General features: G+C 42.7%; 1 protein-coding gene and 1 long non-coding RNA gene across 7 annotated transcripts in view; one reads left to right on the top strand and one right to left on the bottom strand.

Annotated features, from left to right (window-relative positions):
* LOC101155065 (enhancer of polycomb homolog 1) overlaps positions 1 to 17,255 on the top strand; it is a 31,314-nt gene that overhangs the window by 4,594 nt on the left and 9,465 nt on the right. For all 6 annotated transcript variants that reach the window (XM_023950070.1, XM_023950071.1, XM_023950072.1 and 3 more), the window contains 5 exons: positions 11,742 to 11,901; positions 14,467 to 14,612; positions 14,837 to 15,043; positions 15,221 to 15,369; positions 16,624 to 16,777. In XM_023950070.1, the coding sequence (XP_023805838.1) occupies positions 11,742 to 11,901; positions 14,467 to 14,612; positions 14,837 to 15,043; positions 15,221 to 15,369; positions 16,624 to 16,777 (816 nt within the window). The remainder of the gene's footprint in view (positions 1 to 11,741; positions 11,902 to 14,466; positions 14,613 to 14,836; positions 15,044 to 15,220; positions 15,370 to 16,623; positions 16,778 to 17,255) is intronic.
* LOC111946614 lies at positions 4,995 to 6,121 on the bottom strand. Its single transcript, XR_002872345.1, has 3 exons — positions 5,918 to 6,121; positions 5,174 to 5,366; positions 4,995 to 5,044 (listed from the first exon to the last, which is right to left on the bottom strand). It is a non-coding gene; the product is annotated as an uncharacterized LOC111946614 (long non-coding RNA).

Here is a 17,255-nt window from a genome sequence, read left to right on the forward strand (position 1 = left end):
CTTCTGTGAAATGGCCGCCATTTCTGCCGTTCTGTGCACACGACGGATCTCGGTGAATATCGCAGTTTGCTCAACCGCCGCGGCTTTCGGGGCTCCGTAAGGCTGCACGGCGGCAGAATTTGATCAAGAATCCGCGTTTTGACCATTTAGTGTCCCGTTATAGGCGCGCGAGTGCACAAAGAGGTCACGTGATCGTCGTCAGCGCCACCATTTTGTTGACTTTCTCTGGGCAGCGCGAGCCTCAACGGGCCTCGTGCGCTTTTAAACAATGGCCGCCAGGGGGCGCTTCTCTCCCTCACCTGGGCGCGCGGCAGGTGCGGCAATGTCATTTTTGCTGGGGAGATGTGCTCTGACGTAGACAGCAGTGCTGTGTTCACGTGACAGATTTCAAACGTGAGTTTTCTCTGCGTGTGCTCTGGCGGGAAACTCCTGACCTCTGATGATCTCTCCAACGATGAGACTTTTATCAGAGCTTCTCTGGAGATCGATCCTTTCATTTAATGCAGATGTTTTTGTATCTCAGTGATATAGTTTAATGATGAATGTGGAAACTGTTTTGTTTTATGGAAGTTACGTGAATTGATGCATTAACAACAACATAGGAACAGGACACTTCAGGCTCCTCCAATCACACTTTATATGAACAGCTCTATATTTAACTGGGGCAGGAAGGAGATGACACATCTAGCATCATAGTGAAGCTGCAGGTAGGATGAAGGCATGGCAGACTTGCAGCAGCAGACAGTAAAGTGCTGGTGCTGCAACGTCAGCAGGATCCTCCTGCCCCCCCCCTGTAAACTGTAAACATACACAGGCGTTACGTAACAGCACGCCAGAAGAGATAGTTTTACTACAGGGGAGAGCCGGGCTCCCTGACACACATCCTGTCCGGCAGCAGTGAACAAACGCCGGAGCTCAATTGACACACTTCTGTCCGTCTTTAGCAGCTGTTGGAATGAATTCATTTTCATGTTCTTCATCCGTAGTTCTGTCTTTTAACCCCGTGCATCTCCAAATGCTGGCTAGCATGTGGTGTTTGTCTTTAACCCACATGGTGTTTGGTTGAAGGAAGCAGCTTGTAATGAGTGTTTTTCTCACTGGAATCTGTTAAAAGATCCAAACAATTGATGCACAAAGCTCAAGACTAGAGTTTGCACCCGATGATTATTGTGTTTTTTAGATTTTGGATATTTTTGGTAGATTTTCTGTGATTCTTTTGGCTGCGTTTCTGCTTTTATCTGAGCACATCTGTTCCAGCAGAAAGGATCTGGTGTCTGGATTACTGGTATATTTATCCTCTCATGTACCTTTATAGTGATGAGCACATTATAGTGGGGTTCTGTTGGCTACCATTCAGAAATATGCTCGTGTTGGTACTGATTAATTCAGTGTGTTGCCGTTTTGAATGCAGCTGTGTGAGCAGAGCAGCTTTGACTCATGGGATGTTGGTCAGGGCTTTGGCTCTGGTTTATTTCCCTGCATGCACTGCTTTGGGAATTATCAATGGGGTGTGGGCCTTAATACTATGTACAAATTGCATGATTTCATTTTCTTCCTGTAGTCCGCATGTGTTAAAACCTCAGCGGGCGACCACACTTCAGTTGCCATGGTAACCTCTGTTGGAGGGTCTTTGTCAGACTATTTAATGGCAGAATGCATGGTGAGTGGTCTGCAGCCACAGTGGAAAACCACACGTGTCGTGGAGCACCAGCGTTTCCACCACAGTGTTGCCGTTCCACCTCCATCACAGTTTGAATCTGCGGTGTTCTGCAGCCCACATGAGGGCGTGTTTTTCTGGAGTTAGCATGGTCCAGTAGGGTTGGGCGATGTCCCTTAAATTGGCCGTTGACGATGTTTGCTGTCAACCATCGGGATGGACGATGACATCGTCGGGGGGGGGGTATTTTTACATTTTTCGTTCTTATATAACTGCTATTCGTTTTTATTCATTCATTCATTTTCTTAACCGTTTTATCTCTTTCGGGGTCACGGGGCTGCCGGAGCCTATCCCGGCCACTTGTGGGCGAAGGCAGGGGGGACACCCTGAACAAGTCGCCAGTTTGTTGCAGGGTAGAATGTCCTCGCTCACACACCCATTCACTCCCGCATTCACACCTATGGTCAATTTAGAGTTGCCAATTAACCTATGAAGCATGTTTTTGGATGGTGGGAGGAAGCCGGAGACCCCGGAGAGAACCCACGCTTACACGGGGAGAACATGCAAACGCCACACAGAAAGGCCCCCCACTGATGTTCTGTTTTTCACGTCCCCCAGCCGGGACTTGAACCGGGGCCACAGCAAGAGCGCTAACCACTGTGCCACCGTGCAGCCTCGTTTTTATGCTTTCTTCATTTTATTTCCCAACTAATGACTAATTCGCGATGATCCAGTATAAACTGAGGGAAGTGACTTTAACAAAAAAGTAACAAACAAAATAGAAAAGAAGTAGTCCGCTCCCGCACTTCACTAGTGAAGTGGACCGGCGGAGCGCGGACTTACAGCTTTGTGTTTGATGGGAAGGGGGGGGTACATGAGCGGTATGTGTGGGAGATTTAAGACTGCGATCCGTCCCGCAGCTCTAGGGGTACAAGCAACCGAACTCAGAACCGGGTCTAAAAGTGTGTGTCTGAGCACAGCTCGGACCGTCAGCACACACAGCGGTTTGAGCTTCAAAGCAGAAATGTCGCTCAGTCCTTAGAAATCGTTCAAACAATCACATGGATTTGTGTTTCCAGTCGTGTCCCGACTAAATAAAGTCTGATGTTATTCTTACAAGCAGCACCACCCAAAGCTAATGTTGTTAGCCCGTGTTAGCATACTGCTAATCCTGGCTTCGTTCAGAAAAAGCACTGACCACACGGATTAAAATTCAAATGATGAGCGAACAGGTGTTTCATAATAACCGTAACATTATTAAAAGCACGTTTAGAAGATCGTCTCGTATTTTACCGAGCTGACATGTCAATGTATATAGCCGCTCGGCGCTGTTTAACATCGTTTTGTATTGAATTGTTACATTCAATAAAGTTGGAAAAAAAAGCAGCTCGGCGGCATTTATATCCTTCCGGGTTTCAAACCCTACTGCGCATGTGCGAATGATTTATTCCGACGGAAAGTGTGACCTTAGTGAACGTTTTTATATTCTGAAAACATTTTTCTGGGCCCATGTACACGGTTGGGTTCTAATCCGACTATAGACCTTTTTCACACTTCCGCATTTTTCGACCGGAAATACGTCAATGACGTGTAAAACAACTTCCTGTTAGCGTAGCAGCAGATATGAAGAATGGCAGAGTCGAAGAGTTGCCGTCTCTGTTGTGTTCCAGGCTGTTCGTCTTCCAACCAAAAACAGCCCGGCCTTTCATTTCATTATTTTCCCGTGGATCCAAACCTGAAACCCAAATGGATATAGGCGATCCGAAGAGATGAAGGGCATAGTTTTAATGTAAACACAGGTAGCACCGTCTGCTGCCGGCACTTCGCTCCGGATTGTGGTGCGGCTGCGTCGTTCGTCGCCTGAAGAGTGGTGTTGCCCCGAGTATTTTCCCTTGGAACAACTTTACTGCTCCTCTGAGAAGGGAGTCAGTATATGACAGAACCCCAAACGTCAGGCTATGCAGCTATGCTGTGAAGACAGCGACATGGGGGCTAAGCTAAGGCAGTAAAGATGGATCAGGACTACATGACACACCCACCTGCAGGTAAGGTTGTTCATAATGTGTTTGGTTAACGTAAGTCAACTATGTGTACCGTTATTGGATAAATGCATTTCTACCTGAACAAACTAATATTTATAATAAAAGCTGTTCATGCTCTCACCTATTTTAATTACATGTATTTAATCACTTTTGAGTATTTTGTCATTTTGTAATTTCCTTAACAAAAATAAATGAAACGTATTTGTAATTAAATACTTAACATACTTTTCAAAACATGATTACTGTGTTGTGTTGAAAGGTAGCATAAATATATTAAGACTGATTTTTAATTTTCTTTATCTTCACAGGTGCTCTGGATGAGACTTTGGATTACATCCATGACTTAGAAGCCAAGTTGTCATGGTGGACAAAAGTTCCTCGTTCAAGACCTCCTCACTGACATTGGATCTAAGATCATCATTCCACCTTTTAAGCTTTCAGCTCAATTCAGCAAGGAGGAAACAGAACAAACCGCAGCCATCACCCGCCTCAGAATTATAGTGGAAAGAGTGATCAGTAAGATAAAGTCCTTTCACATCAGGGACTCTCCCGTGCCGCTCACACTGATGGGCAGTGTGAATCAGATCTGGCTTAACTGCCGTGTTTTGGGAAATTATCATGGACTTTTTTGTTTTGAAGAGTGAATTAATGTTTGGTATTTAAATAATGTATAATGTGCAAATAGTATGGAAAAATTTAGTGTTTCCACATATTCTTAAAATCGAATTAAATATAATTGTTATATTTGTAATATTTTTCTGTTGAAATGTGACTTTGACTACACAAAAAAATTAGATGAACAAATAAAACAATTTTGGTCAAAATTGTGCCTCATTTAATTTTTTGGTATGCGTAACAACAACTGATTAATCACAACTCAAATAACATCAAACATTTACAATAAAAAATAACATTACAGATCAACAGTAAGACAGAAGGCTGAACTGATTGTTAAAGACAAGATAAGTGTAATTTAAGGTATGCATTCATGTATTTGCCATAATATATATCCAAGTTCTCTTTCATTCCATCTCAGGGGGCTGCACCTGGCATAATCTGCTTCCAGATGCCATCATATATGGATCTGGCTGTGGTCCTACACAAGAGAAACACAACACACAAAAGTTAGACATGAGTGCATAACTACATTTAAATTTAATTCATTATATCTGCTGTAATGATAATTTGGTTAGTCATAAGATTAGAAAAAAAAAAAACTTGCTCACAAAGCAACAAAAAGTTAATTACCTGTATATGCCTTGTACAGTGTGGACCTCAGACCGTCCCTGCCAACTGTTTTGGGCCTTTGCACCACCAGCTCACTAACCGGTTCAGGATGGATTCCCTTATAAGTAAAACGCAGAAAGCAATTACAGTCTGTAGTCACTACTGGGGGTGTTTTTATAATAATTTACAGTTCTTATGGATACACATCCGTTCTTAAAAAATAATGACAATATGATCACAAACCCACCTGTGCTCTTGGTCTGTGCCGTCTTTGCAAGTCACTCGTGCAGGACAGGGTGGGTGGAGCAGCCTGCAAACCAGCTGTGAATAATGTGCGCTCTGGAACAGGATGGCAAAAGGATGTCATTGCAGAATCCTTTAGCAGCCGCACAACTGCAGGAGAAAGCTTTCAGGTTGGCACTTAATGCATCCAGCGATATCTAGACACAATAAATTAAATAGGTTACAGTTAAGACATACTTATGTTGCTACATCAATGTAACATGAAACTATAACTTTCAGTAGGTGACCAGATTTGAGTTAGTAAAAATGAGGGGTGAAGTGAGTTTGTGAGATATTTCATCGAGAGTAATTGGTGTTCAGAGCTGCGTACATAAAGCAAATATGATTACATTTCATCTATGTTCAATGTTATTTTATTATAAGTATCAAAAGAGAGGACATGTCCAGGAAAAGAGGACTTCTGCTTACCATACTTTCAGAAAAATAATACTAGTAAGTGAAGAAAGTGCCGCAACCGCAGCAAAAAGAATGAACACGCATACGGGCAACTTAACATTTCTTATTTACAGCTTCACCAAATTTTTGGGTGTTATGTTAATCTCATGCCTTTTCACTTAAACATACACACAACATATTCACTGCGATGTGTTATGCCTTATATTACAAATTAATAACACCAGGATTTACAGTTGACGTAAACAAAGAGTTACCGGTGATGCGGCTATGGCTAAAGCTAGCTGAAGCTTACCTTGGTAATGGTGGATAAACTCTTCGTGGACGAATTTATATCCCTTGTCCAATTTGTTTCCTTTAGTGGACGAATGCATCTTTACACTCCTCATCACATCGGTGCTGGTGAACTTCGGAACACAACTCAGGCTCTTCGAAAACACTCTAGGCTCTGCCATTCCTCTGCCAGCGAAGCACAAACCGGAACTAGGTTTACACGTTGATGACGTACTTCCGGTTTTTGCGAAAAAGGTCTATTGATCCCATCAAGATATTTTGTACATGTAACCGCAGCTTATGGTGTCGACGCGCAACGTGGCGGGGGCGTGGCATCACGATGGTGGTCTCTCCATCGGGATGTCAGTCACCCATCACGATGGACGATGATATCGTCCATCGGCACAACCCTACGGTCCAGGTGAGGCCTGTGCTTGGTCCACGTGGTGTTCTGGCTCTGACTTGGATGGGGCTCCATTCCAACCATTATAAGGCTCTTTGTCATTCTCTCTGTCACAAATGTTTTAGAAATAAAGATATTCTCGTTCACCCTGTCTAAATGCAGACATCACCTTTAGGGTCACCAGCTTCAGTGAAACAGGGTTACTGATGTAAACATGACTGAAGATGCAAACACACGTGTGTAGAAATGCTCTGATCATCAGAAATGATCACACTGGGAATAAAAACCAGGAAACATTCACCCTGATTAGACATAAAGGACGTACTCTGTGACATCATGTAGTTGTTCCATCTCTGTACAAACATAGAATTCAAGTTTTCCTGTAGAAAAGTTTTGCCGTTCTTTGATAAAGGGACCAAAACATTTGGTCAAAATAAAAATCCCAACATTTATTGTTGCTGTTCAAACTCCTTCAGATAAAACTGTAGATACAAACCTCTAACTGTTTGGTCTCCTTCATTTTCTAGAGCCAAATCTAAAGCAGAGATGGTTTCTGGTTTTCAATCTGCAGACTTAGATGAAAGCAGGAATCCATGCTTTCAGATGATGAAGATCAAATCCCAGCTGGGAAAGTTTCTTCACTTAAAGGAGGGTTGGAGCAGTTTACCCCCCCAGACCTTTGCTAAAGCAGCTGCAGCTTCTCAAACTGCTCTGCGTGTTCCTCGGTTCATGTGGTTCCACACATGTGGGTATTTATGGATGTCATAACATCAGAACCACAACATGCCAAGTATCTGAGAGAGCTACAGAAAACACTCTGAGCAGGACCAACAACGTCTCATTACACATTAAGGTCTCCCAGAATCAGAAGAAAAGGGCCAACAATGGTTCAAACATTTTAAAAAGATGGTGTGTTGTTTTGAGGGAAGCTTTGTGTTTTGTCTCCTTCTGAATTCACAGAAAAACAAGTTCCAGATGAAGTTTTCCACTGTCAGGTCTCTAAAACACTGTATGAACATTAAAGTAGACGGCTGAAGGATGGTTGTGATCGTAGAATGAGCAGGACTTTGGATGGAAACGGTGTAGATGTTCTCAGCTGGTCATGAGAAAACCCACTCCAATTAAAATGGTGTTTTAACAAGTTCTTGTAGCATTTTTCTCATCTTGGAGAACACGTATAAAGAAATGTGAGATTCAAACTGTTTCTGAGCTTTTATTTATTTAAAGTTTTGTTCATTGTTACATAAAATCCACAATCAGCAGGTTCTCCTGCTCCACTTCATTCTGATCATCCACAAACAGATACATCCTTTGTTTTCCTGGTCTGAGCTGGAATCTGGATCAGAACCGGACGGATGGATGGATCTGATACTGCTGCTGTTTCTGTTGCTCCTCCAATGATGGGTTGGAGTTTTAGGGGCTGGAAGCTAGCGGGGTAGAGTATGAACAAAGGGATGCTGGGAAATCAGAACATGCTCACTCTAACAGTCTCAGATGAGTCTTGCCGCTCTGCAGAAACTATGTCCTAGAAAAAAAACAACAGGTTTTTAGGTGAAAACAGCATAGTTATGATTAAAAGAGCAGTGGGAACACTTAGAAAATGGCTCAGAAGATGATTGGGATTTTGGGACTTGAACCATCGACAGGTTATAGCAGTAGTGAGTTCAGCAACACCAGCATTTCAAGACTTTTATGATGATGCACCAGATTTAAGTTGTTGCTTCCACACACAGCACTGGGGTTGATGAACTTCTCAGAGGCAGATGGTTCACACCTTAATGCGTGCCATGTTCCTTCAGCTCACAGTTGTCAGATGCCTCGTCCACCATCGGCTCAGTGGTTCGGTCTGCTGTAGTCCTGTAGGGTGGAAGACGGTCAAAGTAACAGATCATTCGCTTTTGTATTTATATTGAGGCAAAGTCGGTCATTCAGAGTAAAGTATTTCTTAGATCAGCGATCAGGCAGGAAGCTGGCAGTGGACAGTGTAGTGTGAGGAGTGGGAGCTCGCCTAGGAAACTTGTGAGGTCAAGATGGACAGGATGTGCCATCTGTTACTTAGGGGAATTAGACTTAGTATGAAATCTGCTTTCTGTGTGGATCTTCATTGGGTTAGCTGTACTTTTCACTGAATTGTTGAAGGAAATAATGCGTACTTGTGGGCCCTTCATTTGAAGTTGATGGTCCTAAACTCAGACTGTTTCGGTTGGTCAGCACTGTAGCTGGTTTTTGAGTGTTCAACAGTGTTTCTGTGGGTCACAGCTGTTCACTGCCAGAGGGTCATGAATGTCATTAAAGAAAAACACAAAATCCCCCAGAAATCAATACAATTACAAGGCAGTCTTCTTTATTAACAAATAACAGTAACAACTAACTACTATCTCACTAATGAACTAACCATATAGATGAATGACTGTGTGTGTGTCAGCGCTGCGTGTGTAGGAGGGAGGAGCGCACACACACACACACACGTGTGTTGGGGGTGCGTGTTGATTCCTCTGCTCTGTAGCTGCATGTGAGGCTTCACCTGTGCTCTCTGGTTCAGACATCTTCTCAGAATATTATATATTCCAGTAATAAACAGACTGCAGACACTTTGTCACCTTTCTGGTAGCCATGAAGAACGCGGGGCAGGAGGCTCCGCCTTTGTTTGCGTAACTTTGCGCTGCACAAAATAGTTCCCAAACAAAACATGTAGTGATATTCATGGAAATGTAACAGTTCATGTTTGGTGTTACAGAGTGAAGGAGAACAGTAACAACCCCCCCAACACAAAATCCTCCAGCGGGCGGCCGTGTCGCTTAATTAAGGGGGTCTAAGGGCAGGGATGTCCAGTTTAGTTTAGTCAGATTGTTAGTTCATTTTAGTATTTTCCTATTGAATTCTATGTATTCATGATCCTTTTGATTTTTGCTTCACTTTTTCAGTTACGGATATGACGCCCATCGAGACGACTGCTGTTGAGAATTTGGGCTACACAAATAAAATTGAATTGTATTAGAAACGTGTCAGCATGTAATGGGAATGAATATAATGGAAATTAGTAATTAGAACACAGTAAATTTGTCGTATTTCCTCGCGAGACAGAAGCTTCTGTTGTAGAATGAGGATGTGTGTGTGTGTTTCTGAAACGCACACCTGTGTGTGAGTAGAGGGAGGGCGCCTCGTGCAGCGCAGAGGCAGTGAGAGCCGCCGACGACGAGAGGGAGTGACGGGCGCCGTGCAGGGAGGGAAGGAGAGAAGAGTCTGAAGGAAAGTCTGAACACAGGACTGGCAGATTATCAGCAAAGATGAATGCGTCTAATGTGTTTGGTATAGTTCCAATCACGCACCATATGCAGAACTTAAAACTAAAAAAAAAGGTGCGGTGATGAGGTTATGGTCACGCCCTTAGCTGTACCTCGGAGGTGTACAGCTAAGGGTGTGTGTGAGTCTGACAAAGTCTGAAAACCAAAGTAGTTAAGGTGCCAAAAGCTAACAGATCCAGTCAGTGCTGTCCTTGTTCTCTGATAACTTTACATCTGGTAGTCAGAGCTTTGTGTTTCTGCGTGAAGAAGAAGAGGTGTTTGTGTTCAAATTCAACTTTATTTATATAGCGCTTTTCATGCTTCATAGCATCTCAAAGTGCTTACCAAAGGAAAAAATAAAACAAATAAGATAAAAAAATATATATATATTAGTTAAAATAATAAACAAAGTAAAAAGAATGTAATAATAATAAAAATAAATGCAAATAATAATAAAATAAATGAATTAATAAAACACACAAAAACCCAACACATACACATCCCTCCTTTAAAATAAAAACAAATAAAATTAGCTGTTAAAATTTTATAAAAACATGTGGACAAGTAAAAACGGTGTAAAAGCTTTACTAAAAAGATGTGTCTTAAGTTTTTTTCTTAAAAACCTCCACAGTGGCTGAAGCCTCACGTCCTCAGGCTGTTCCACAGGCGAGGTCCACAGTGTTGAAAAGAGGCCTCGCCGTGGGTTTTAGTTCTGACCTTTGGGACCACTAGCAGACCTGCACCTGTGGACCTGAGGGCTCTGGGAGGGTCATAGACTAAAAGTAAATCTGATAAAAATGAGGGTCCAGTTCCATGTAAACTTTTATAAACTAATAAAAGAACCTTAAAATCGATCCTAAAGATGACAGGGAGCCAGTGCAAAGACTTCAAAATTGGAGTAATGTGCTCCTTCTTTCTGGTTCTGGTTAAAAGGCGTGCAGCTGAGTTTTGAACAAGCTGCAGCCGGTTTATAGTATTTCTCTTAGCACCAGAAAGAAGAGCATTACAATAGCCTATCCTAGAAGTTATAAAAGCATGGATTAATATTTCAGCACTGGCTTGTGAGAGAAAGGGTCTCACTCGGGCAATATTTCTAAGATGATAAAATGCAGTCTTTGTAACTTGGTTTGCGTGTGCTTCAAAGTTAAGATCTGCATCTAAAATCACACCGAGGTTTTTTACTTTATTGCACACATTCAGATTAAAAGTTAATAAATAGGATTGGACCCTTTCTCTCTCAGCTTCAGGACCAACAATTAAAATGTCAGTTTTGTCTTGATTGAGCTTTAAGAAGTTCTCTCCCATCCATGTTTCAATATCTAAAACACAACTTAAAAGGTCATCAATGGGTCCCATGCCATCAGGAGACACAGCCACACATAACTGGGTGTCATCAGCATAACTATGAAAGTTTATGCCATGTCTCCTGATGACATCACCTAGCGGTAGCATGTAGAGGTTAAAAAGTGTGGGGCCAAGGACCAAACCTTGTGGCACACCACATGTCAGTCCGTGCCTCCCAGATGATGCATCATTTACACTGACAATAAAATCTCTTCCTGTGAGGTAGGATTCAAACCAGCTGTACACAGTTCCAGTGATCCCAACCATGTCATGTTTACAAGAATAGAGTGGTCAACTGTGTGGAAGGCTGCACTCAGGTCCAGCAATACTAAAACAGATGTTTTTTTTCATCAAAATTGGACCTGAGATCATTTATAACCTTGACCAGCGCCGTCTCTGTGGAGTGATGTGATCTAAAACCAGACTGACATTTTTCTAAAATATTATTTTTATTAATAAAATCATTTAGTTGGATAAAAACTAGTTTTTCTAAAATCTTACTTAAAAATGGCAGGTTTGACACTGGCCGGTAATTATCTAGATTTGAAACATCTAAATCACTGCACCTCAGGGCCAAAAGGCCAAAAACTCCATCAGCTGGACTATTCTGTCCTGGTTTTAGTCCTGCTATAGGACTAAAACCAGGACAGGTATAGCTGCTGCTGTACATCCTCAACACTCTGCTACTCTGAAGTAGGGCTAAGAAAGCAAGTCATTTACATTTAAGTAACGTTGGCATTTCCTATCTGAACATGTGTTACCTGTGAACGATGCCGGTCTCTAAGTCGACGTTGTTCTGCTTGTTTCTCCCCCAGGAGCACCATCTCCAGCGAGCTATCTCGGCACAGCAGGTCTATGGCGAGAAGCGGGACAGCATGGTTATCCCAGTCCCCGAGGCAGAGTGCAACATCACGCACTACGAGTCCCTCTACCCCGGGGAGTTCAAAATGCCAAAGCAGCTTATTCACCTACAGCGTGAGTACAGCGTCCTCCAGCTGTTGGGATTCACTCACTGCATTTCCTTCAGAATGTCCCATCAGTTAACCATGGCGCCGGTGTCAGACAGGTTCATGTGACAAACCAAGCTGTTTTCTCCTCTCAGAACATCTCTGTTCTGCTCTCATGTCTTTGTCTGCAGCAGTGTTTTTCAACCTTTTTGAGCCAAGACAGACTTTATCCTTGACAAAACTCCTTCGGCACACCAGCATCCAAAAATTAAAAAAGGAGAAACTCATAGTCTGTATTGATCTACAGTCCCTCCATGATCTCACATGCATTTTGGTGAGAATTGTGGCAGAAAAAGCTGGAAGCTGCAGCTGTTTTTTCTAAAATATGTAATAAAAGTTAAGTTAGTTTTCAGTAAGAATTTTGAACTAAATTATTTTAAATTTTACCCTGGTAGATGTTTTATCCTCCAGTTTATTAACATGTAATTTCATGTAACCTCACAAAAAACAAACATATTTTTTCTAAATAACTATTTACTTTTTAAATATTTTTTTAAATGTTGGTGCAAAGGCAACTGTAAAGTTTGAACAATATGATAACAATATGTTTGATAAATTTGACCCAAACAGACTAACATTATATTTCTGTTTTCTGTAGCTACACTAAAAGTGAACATGTTGAAGTTTTATTAGTTTTTCTTTTGTCTTAATCAAAGATGAAGTCTTTGAAAACTTTAACAAAAATGTTTGATTTCTTTTGAGATAATTAAATTGTTTGAATCTAGTTTAATTGTGTGTGTTGGCCACTTCACCTTCATCCTGTTGCTTAAATGTTGTTCTTACTTCTTCTTTAAGTTTAACATCTAAAATAATCCAGACGTTCCTAGAAAAGTGTTTCAGTCAGAAAGATGACTTGGACCAAACTCTGGGATGTTTGGATGTTAAGAAACACAAACCTGGAAGGAGAACTAAACTGTTGACCTCTGACCTCTGATTTCATCAAGAAGATTGAAAAACTGTTGGATGTGTGTTGGTTGTGGTTTCAACATGTTTGTAACAGGGAAGACTCATTGTACGCTGAGTTGCTGTCACTTTAACCCAGTGCATCATGGGAGATGTAGTGATGTCAGACAGTCTCTCTTCTCTGAGCTTCAGTGTTTTGTTCTCTTGTTCCACGGTCTGACACCGGATTCTGTGGAAAGCTACACCGCTAAAGACGAGCTTTAGCTGGTATTTCTGTTGGAACTGAGAGACTTTGTGAGCAGACTCAGAACAAGGAAGTGAAGACTTTAACCACTTCTGATTGGTCAGACTGATGACATGTGATTAAGCCTCCAAGAATGATTGGTGGAGACAGTTAAAGGGGCGGGACTTTTCTGAAAACACGGCTGAAGCTACGGCTAAATGGCTGTACCGTCATTCTTATCAAAGTGTCTTTAATAGAATCAAATAAACAGAAAGTATTTTATGATCTTTCATATTCCTAACTACTCCGTGTTTTATCAGGGCCTGTTTGGATGAACACAGAGCTGATATCCTGGAGATGGGAAATGTCTTTAGATCCGTTAAAATGGGTCATTTAGTGTGCCGCGGTCCATTGGTAGAGAAACACTGGTCTACAGCACACAGATCTGCTCACATCAAGTGTTTATGTGCTTCATTCTGAATATGCATCTAGAAGAAAACCTGTTCCAACCAATGATGGACATTTGTGAAAGAGTTTTCTCCTCCTGTTTTTATCTCTAGTTGACGTGTTTTAGTCGTCCAACAGTTCAGTCAGACAAAGATGACATCATCGTGTCCTTCTGCTGTCGGTTAACTCAGAACTTGAGTGTTCTGCTACTCTGAACCAAAGAAACGTGGGTCACCAGCAAATGGAGTTCCTACTTCTGTATGGTGGACAGCAGAAATCAGGGTTTTAATTAAAACTAGGAAGAAATTTAGATTCTAAAGGCTCAAAACAGCCCGTACAATCATACTACCACCACCGTGTTAGTGTGGTTCTTTTCAGAAGTAACTTGTTTTAAAGCAAATGTTTCTGCTTTAAATTAACTGGGCGTCATGATTCCATCACACAGTGTTTTCTCAGAAGATGGCCTTCCTGTTTTTTCTGGAGCTCTGATGTTTGACCTGTTTTCTGGCGGAGCGATGAACTCTGACCTCAGAGGTAGTTGTGTCCTATTTTCAGCGCCTCTTCCATTCATGCAGACAAACTGGATCTCAGTGATCTGTTTCTTGTTTGTCTCCAGTGGATCTCAGAGTGAAGACTAGTTTATAAAGATGACTAGTCTCTGAAATCTTTTTGGGTGGGTTCTGTTTAGGAGGGTTCTTGATGGAGAACCCGGCAGATGCCAGGCCTGAATAAAAGTTCTCTGCTTTCTAAAGATGTTTTAGGAGCTGGAAATGCTTGTTTTTTAATACAGGACTGGGTTTATTTATTCGTGTATTGTCTGTTTAGAAGTCTTTGACTTCTTCAATGGCCATAAAATAATATGAAACATGTCTGAGTGGTCAGTCACTGTTTTCCTTTGAGCGTTGTCACCTGTATTTGGTTAAAAGTGAGCTGTGTGAAGCACGTCCTTTTGTCTCTCAGCTTTCAGTTTGGACACAGAGCAGCCAGATTACGACCTGGACTTGGAAGATGACACGTTTGTGAATAAGCTGAAGAAGAGGATGGAGATCACCCCTCTGCAGTTTGAAGAAATGATAGACCGTCTGGAGAAAGGCAGCGGACAGCAGGTATCAGCTGCATGGCAACACCCCTCACTATACAAAAGAAGAGCTGCATCTTTCTTTGGGTCTAAACTCAAATGTGGGGCAAAGCCTGTTTTTTAACCATCTTTAGTTATTGCAAGGTTCTGTTGTTGATTCAAATAAAATAAAGAATGTCGTCCCAGAGTTTCTATCTGGTGTCATTTTTTCAACACTGGCTGTGGATGAACTTTTCATCCGTTTGTCCACAGCCTGTCAGTCTTCAGGAAGCAAAACTATTATTGAAAGAGGACGATGAGCTGATTAAAGAAGTATTTGACTACTGGAGCCGTAAGAGGAAAACCTGCAAAGGAGGCAGCCTCATTCCCACCGTCAAGCAAGAGAAAAGAGACGGATCAAGCACCAGCGACCCTTACGTGGCCTTTCGCCGGCGGACGGAGAAGATGCAAACCAGAAAGGTGAGACCCCATACCTGCATCATTCAGAGACGGGGAAAATCCACATTTTCAGCAATCTGACTAAATCTTTTCTAGTTTTCTGATTTTCAGAAAGAACTGAGATACATGTGATCATATTTGGAGTTTTGGCGATCCGGTTTGTTTGCATGACGGGAACTGTGGCGGATGTGTTTTCAGAATCGCAAGAACGATGAAGCGTCCTATGAGAAGATGTTGAAGCTGCGCAGAGACCTGAGCAGAGCCGTCACCATCTTGGAGATGATCAAAAGGCGGGAGAAGAGCAAAAGGGAACTTCTGCACCTCACCCTGGAAATTGTAGAAAAGAGGTAAGATGTTTGCTCTTTGAGTCGTGAGCGCTGGAATCTGCATCTTCTGACTGTTTTATAGTCCTGTCTTATGATGCAGTGTCTTCACTCATTTGTCCTCAGCGCCTGATTTGGGTGAAGCTGGTCGGGGCTTTAGCCTCATCCTTGTTTCTAGGGAGACGGTTGTGCTCTTTATCCATGTGGTGCTTGAACAGATGTGTGTGGAGGAGCTGGTGTGTGTGATGGTTTGTAGTTAGAAAGTTGGATATTGACTGTGAGCTTTGGCTTCACATTTCATGTTTTATATTACACTGTTGCACTGTAATGGTGACTGCTTCAATGTAATTGTCCAAGTGGACAGTGGCTATAAGGGCATCTGTCTGTCTAGCTGTGCTGCTTTGCTGTTGTGTTGTGTTGTGTTGTGATGCTGCTGCCATCGCCCACACTCTGGTGCCTTTTCCTTTCTGCATCATGTTTGGTTGAAAGACCAAATCTTTGCTTCGTGGTCACAATGCTGTGTTTTTAGGTGGTGGTCCTCTGTATCTTTACATCAGTGGATGTTGCTTCAGATCCAGTGTACAATATCCAACATCTCAGCAACTGTTGCTCCTACAGTATCCAGAAATGCAACTGTTGCTCCCACAGTATCCAGAAATGCAACTGTTGCTCCTACAGTATCCAGAAATGCAACTGTTGCTCCTACAGTATCCAGAAATGCAACTGTTGCTCCTACAGTCTCCGGAAATGCGCCAAAGGTTTAATAACGTTTTTGTGCTCATTTTGAAGATGGGCTTTTTCGCCTGCATGGCTGTTATGTTGGAGCTGAAGGGAAACCTTTCCTGTCCATCTGAAGCCAGCGTCGGGTTGAAACGAGTTTTCCGTGCAGGCAGCAGCTGCACTTCTCTGAGAAGTGCTTTTGATTTGTAGTGACATTTCAATTTCCTCCCGTTATGGAGGCCGCCTTCCTTCCACACCGGGCGGCTCAGTTCCCGGCAGATGACTTGCACGGAGCACTTCATTATGTCATGATTGTGTGTGGTGACCCGGGCACTCGTGCACTGACCTGTTGCATGGGTGTAGTTTGTTCTGTTTACACTGTTGACGGCGACTTGGTGCTGTTGTTACAGACCTTAGCAGTGGAGGATCAGTCATGTGGTTTCATAGATATTTCCCAGGATTCAGTGGGTTTCTGACGCGTTCCAAACAGAAGAGTTTGAGCTTCATTGCCTTCTTTTTCCCACACCACTTTTAAATTCTTCCTTTCATATCCTTCAGGAACATCTTGCCTGACTTTGGCAGTGAGGTGATGGCAGAAGCCCTGGCACAGCGGGCTCTGGTGAAGCCCGTCTACACAATCCCCATCATTCCCCAGTCCATCAGTAACCAGTACCGGCACCAGGACCACTTGGACATAAGGGACTACAAGAAAGTAAAAGCAGACTTTTCCTTTTTTGTGTTACTGTTTACTGTTAGACACCAACGCCGTGTGATTTTTAGGACATTTGGGCAGTTTTCTGAATAAATAGTGGCTGAGTGCTCTCTGAGGTGTCCTGAGTCGACCCCACACGTTTCTACTAACATGCTGCTGGACGTCACACCTGTCACCTGGGCAGCAGGATGGGTGGTGTTCTTGGTTTTGAGCTGTCTATAATCATGTAAACGGCAGCTCCTCTGGGCGGGGGCTCCCTGATGATCACAGAAAGTGTTTTTCCCAGAGACGGTTGCGTCTGCATGCGTCTGCATGCGTCTGCTTGCGTGACTGCGGCCTGGGGGAAAGGCATGCAGACAAACTCACAGCAGCCACATGTGACGGCTCTGCTAAACCCAGAACTTCATTAAAGACTCATTAAAGCGACCCCCCAGAACCTTCTCCTTCAGGAGAACCGCCCCCACCTTCATGTAAGCCC

This window comes from Oryzias latipes, chromosome 20 (genome assembly GCF_002234675.1).
Source record: "Oryzias latipes chromosome 20, ASM223467v1".
NCBI lineage: Eukaryota > Metazoa > Chordata > Actinopteri > Beloniformes > Adrianichthyidae > Oryzias > Oryzias latipes.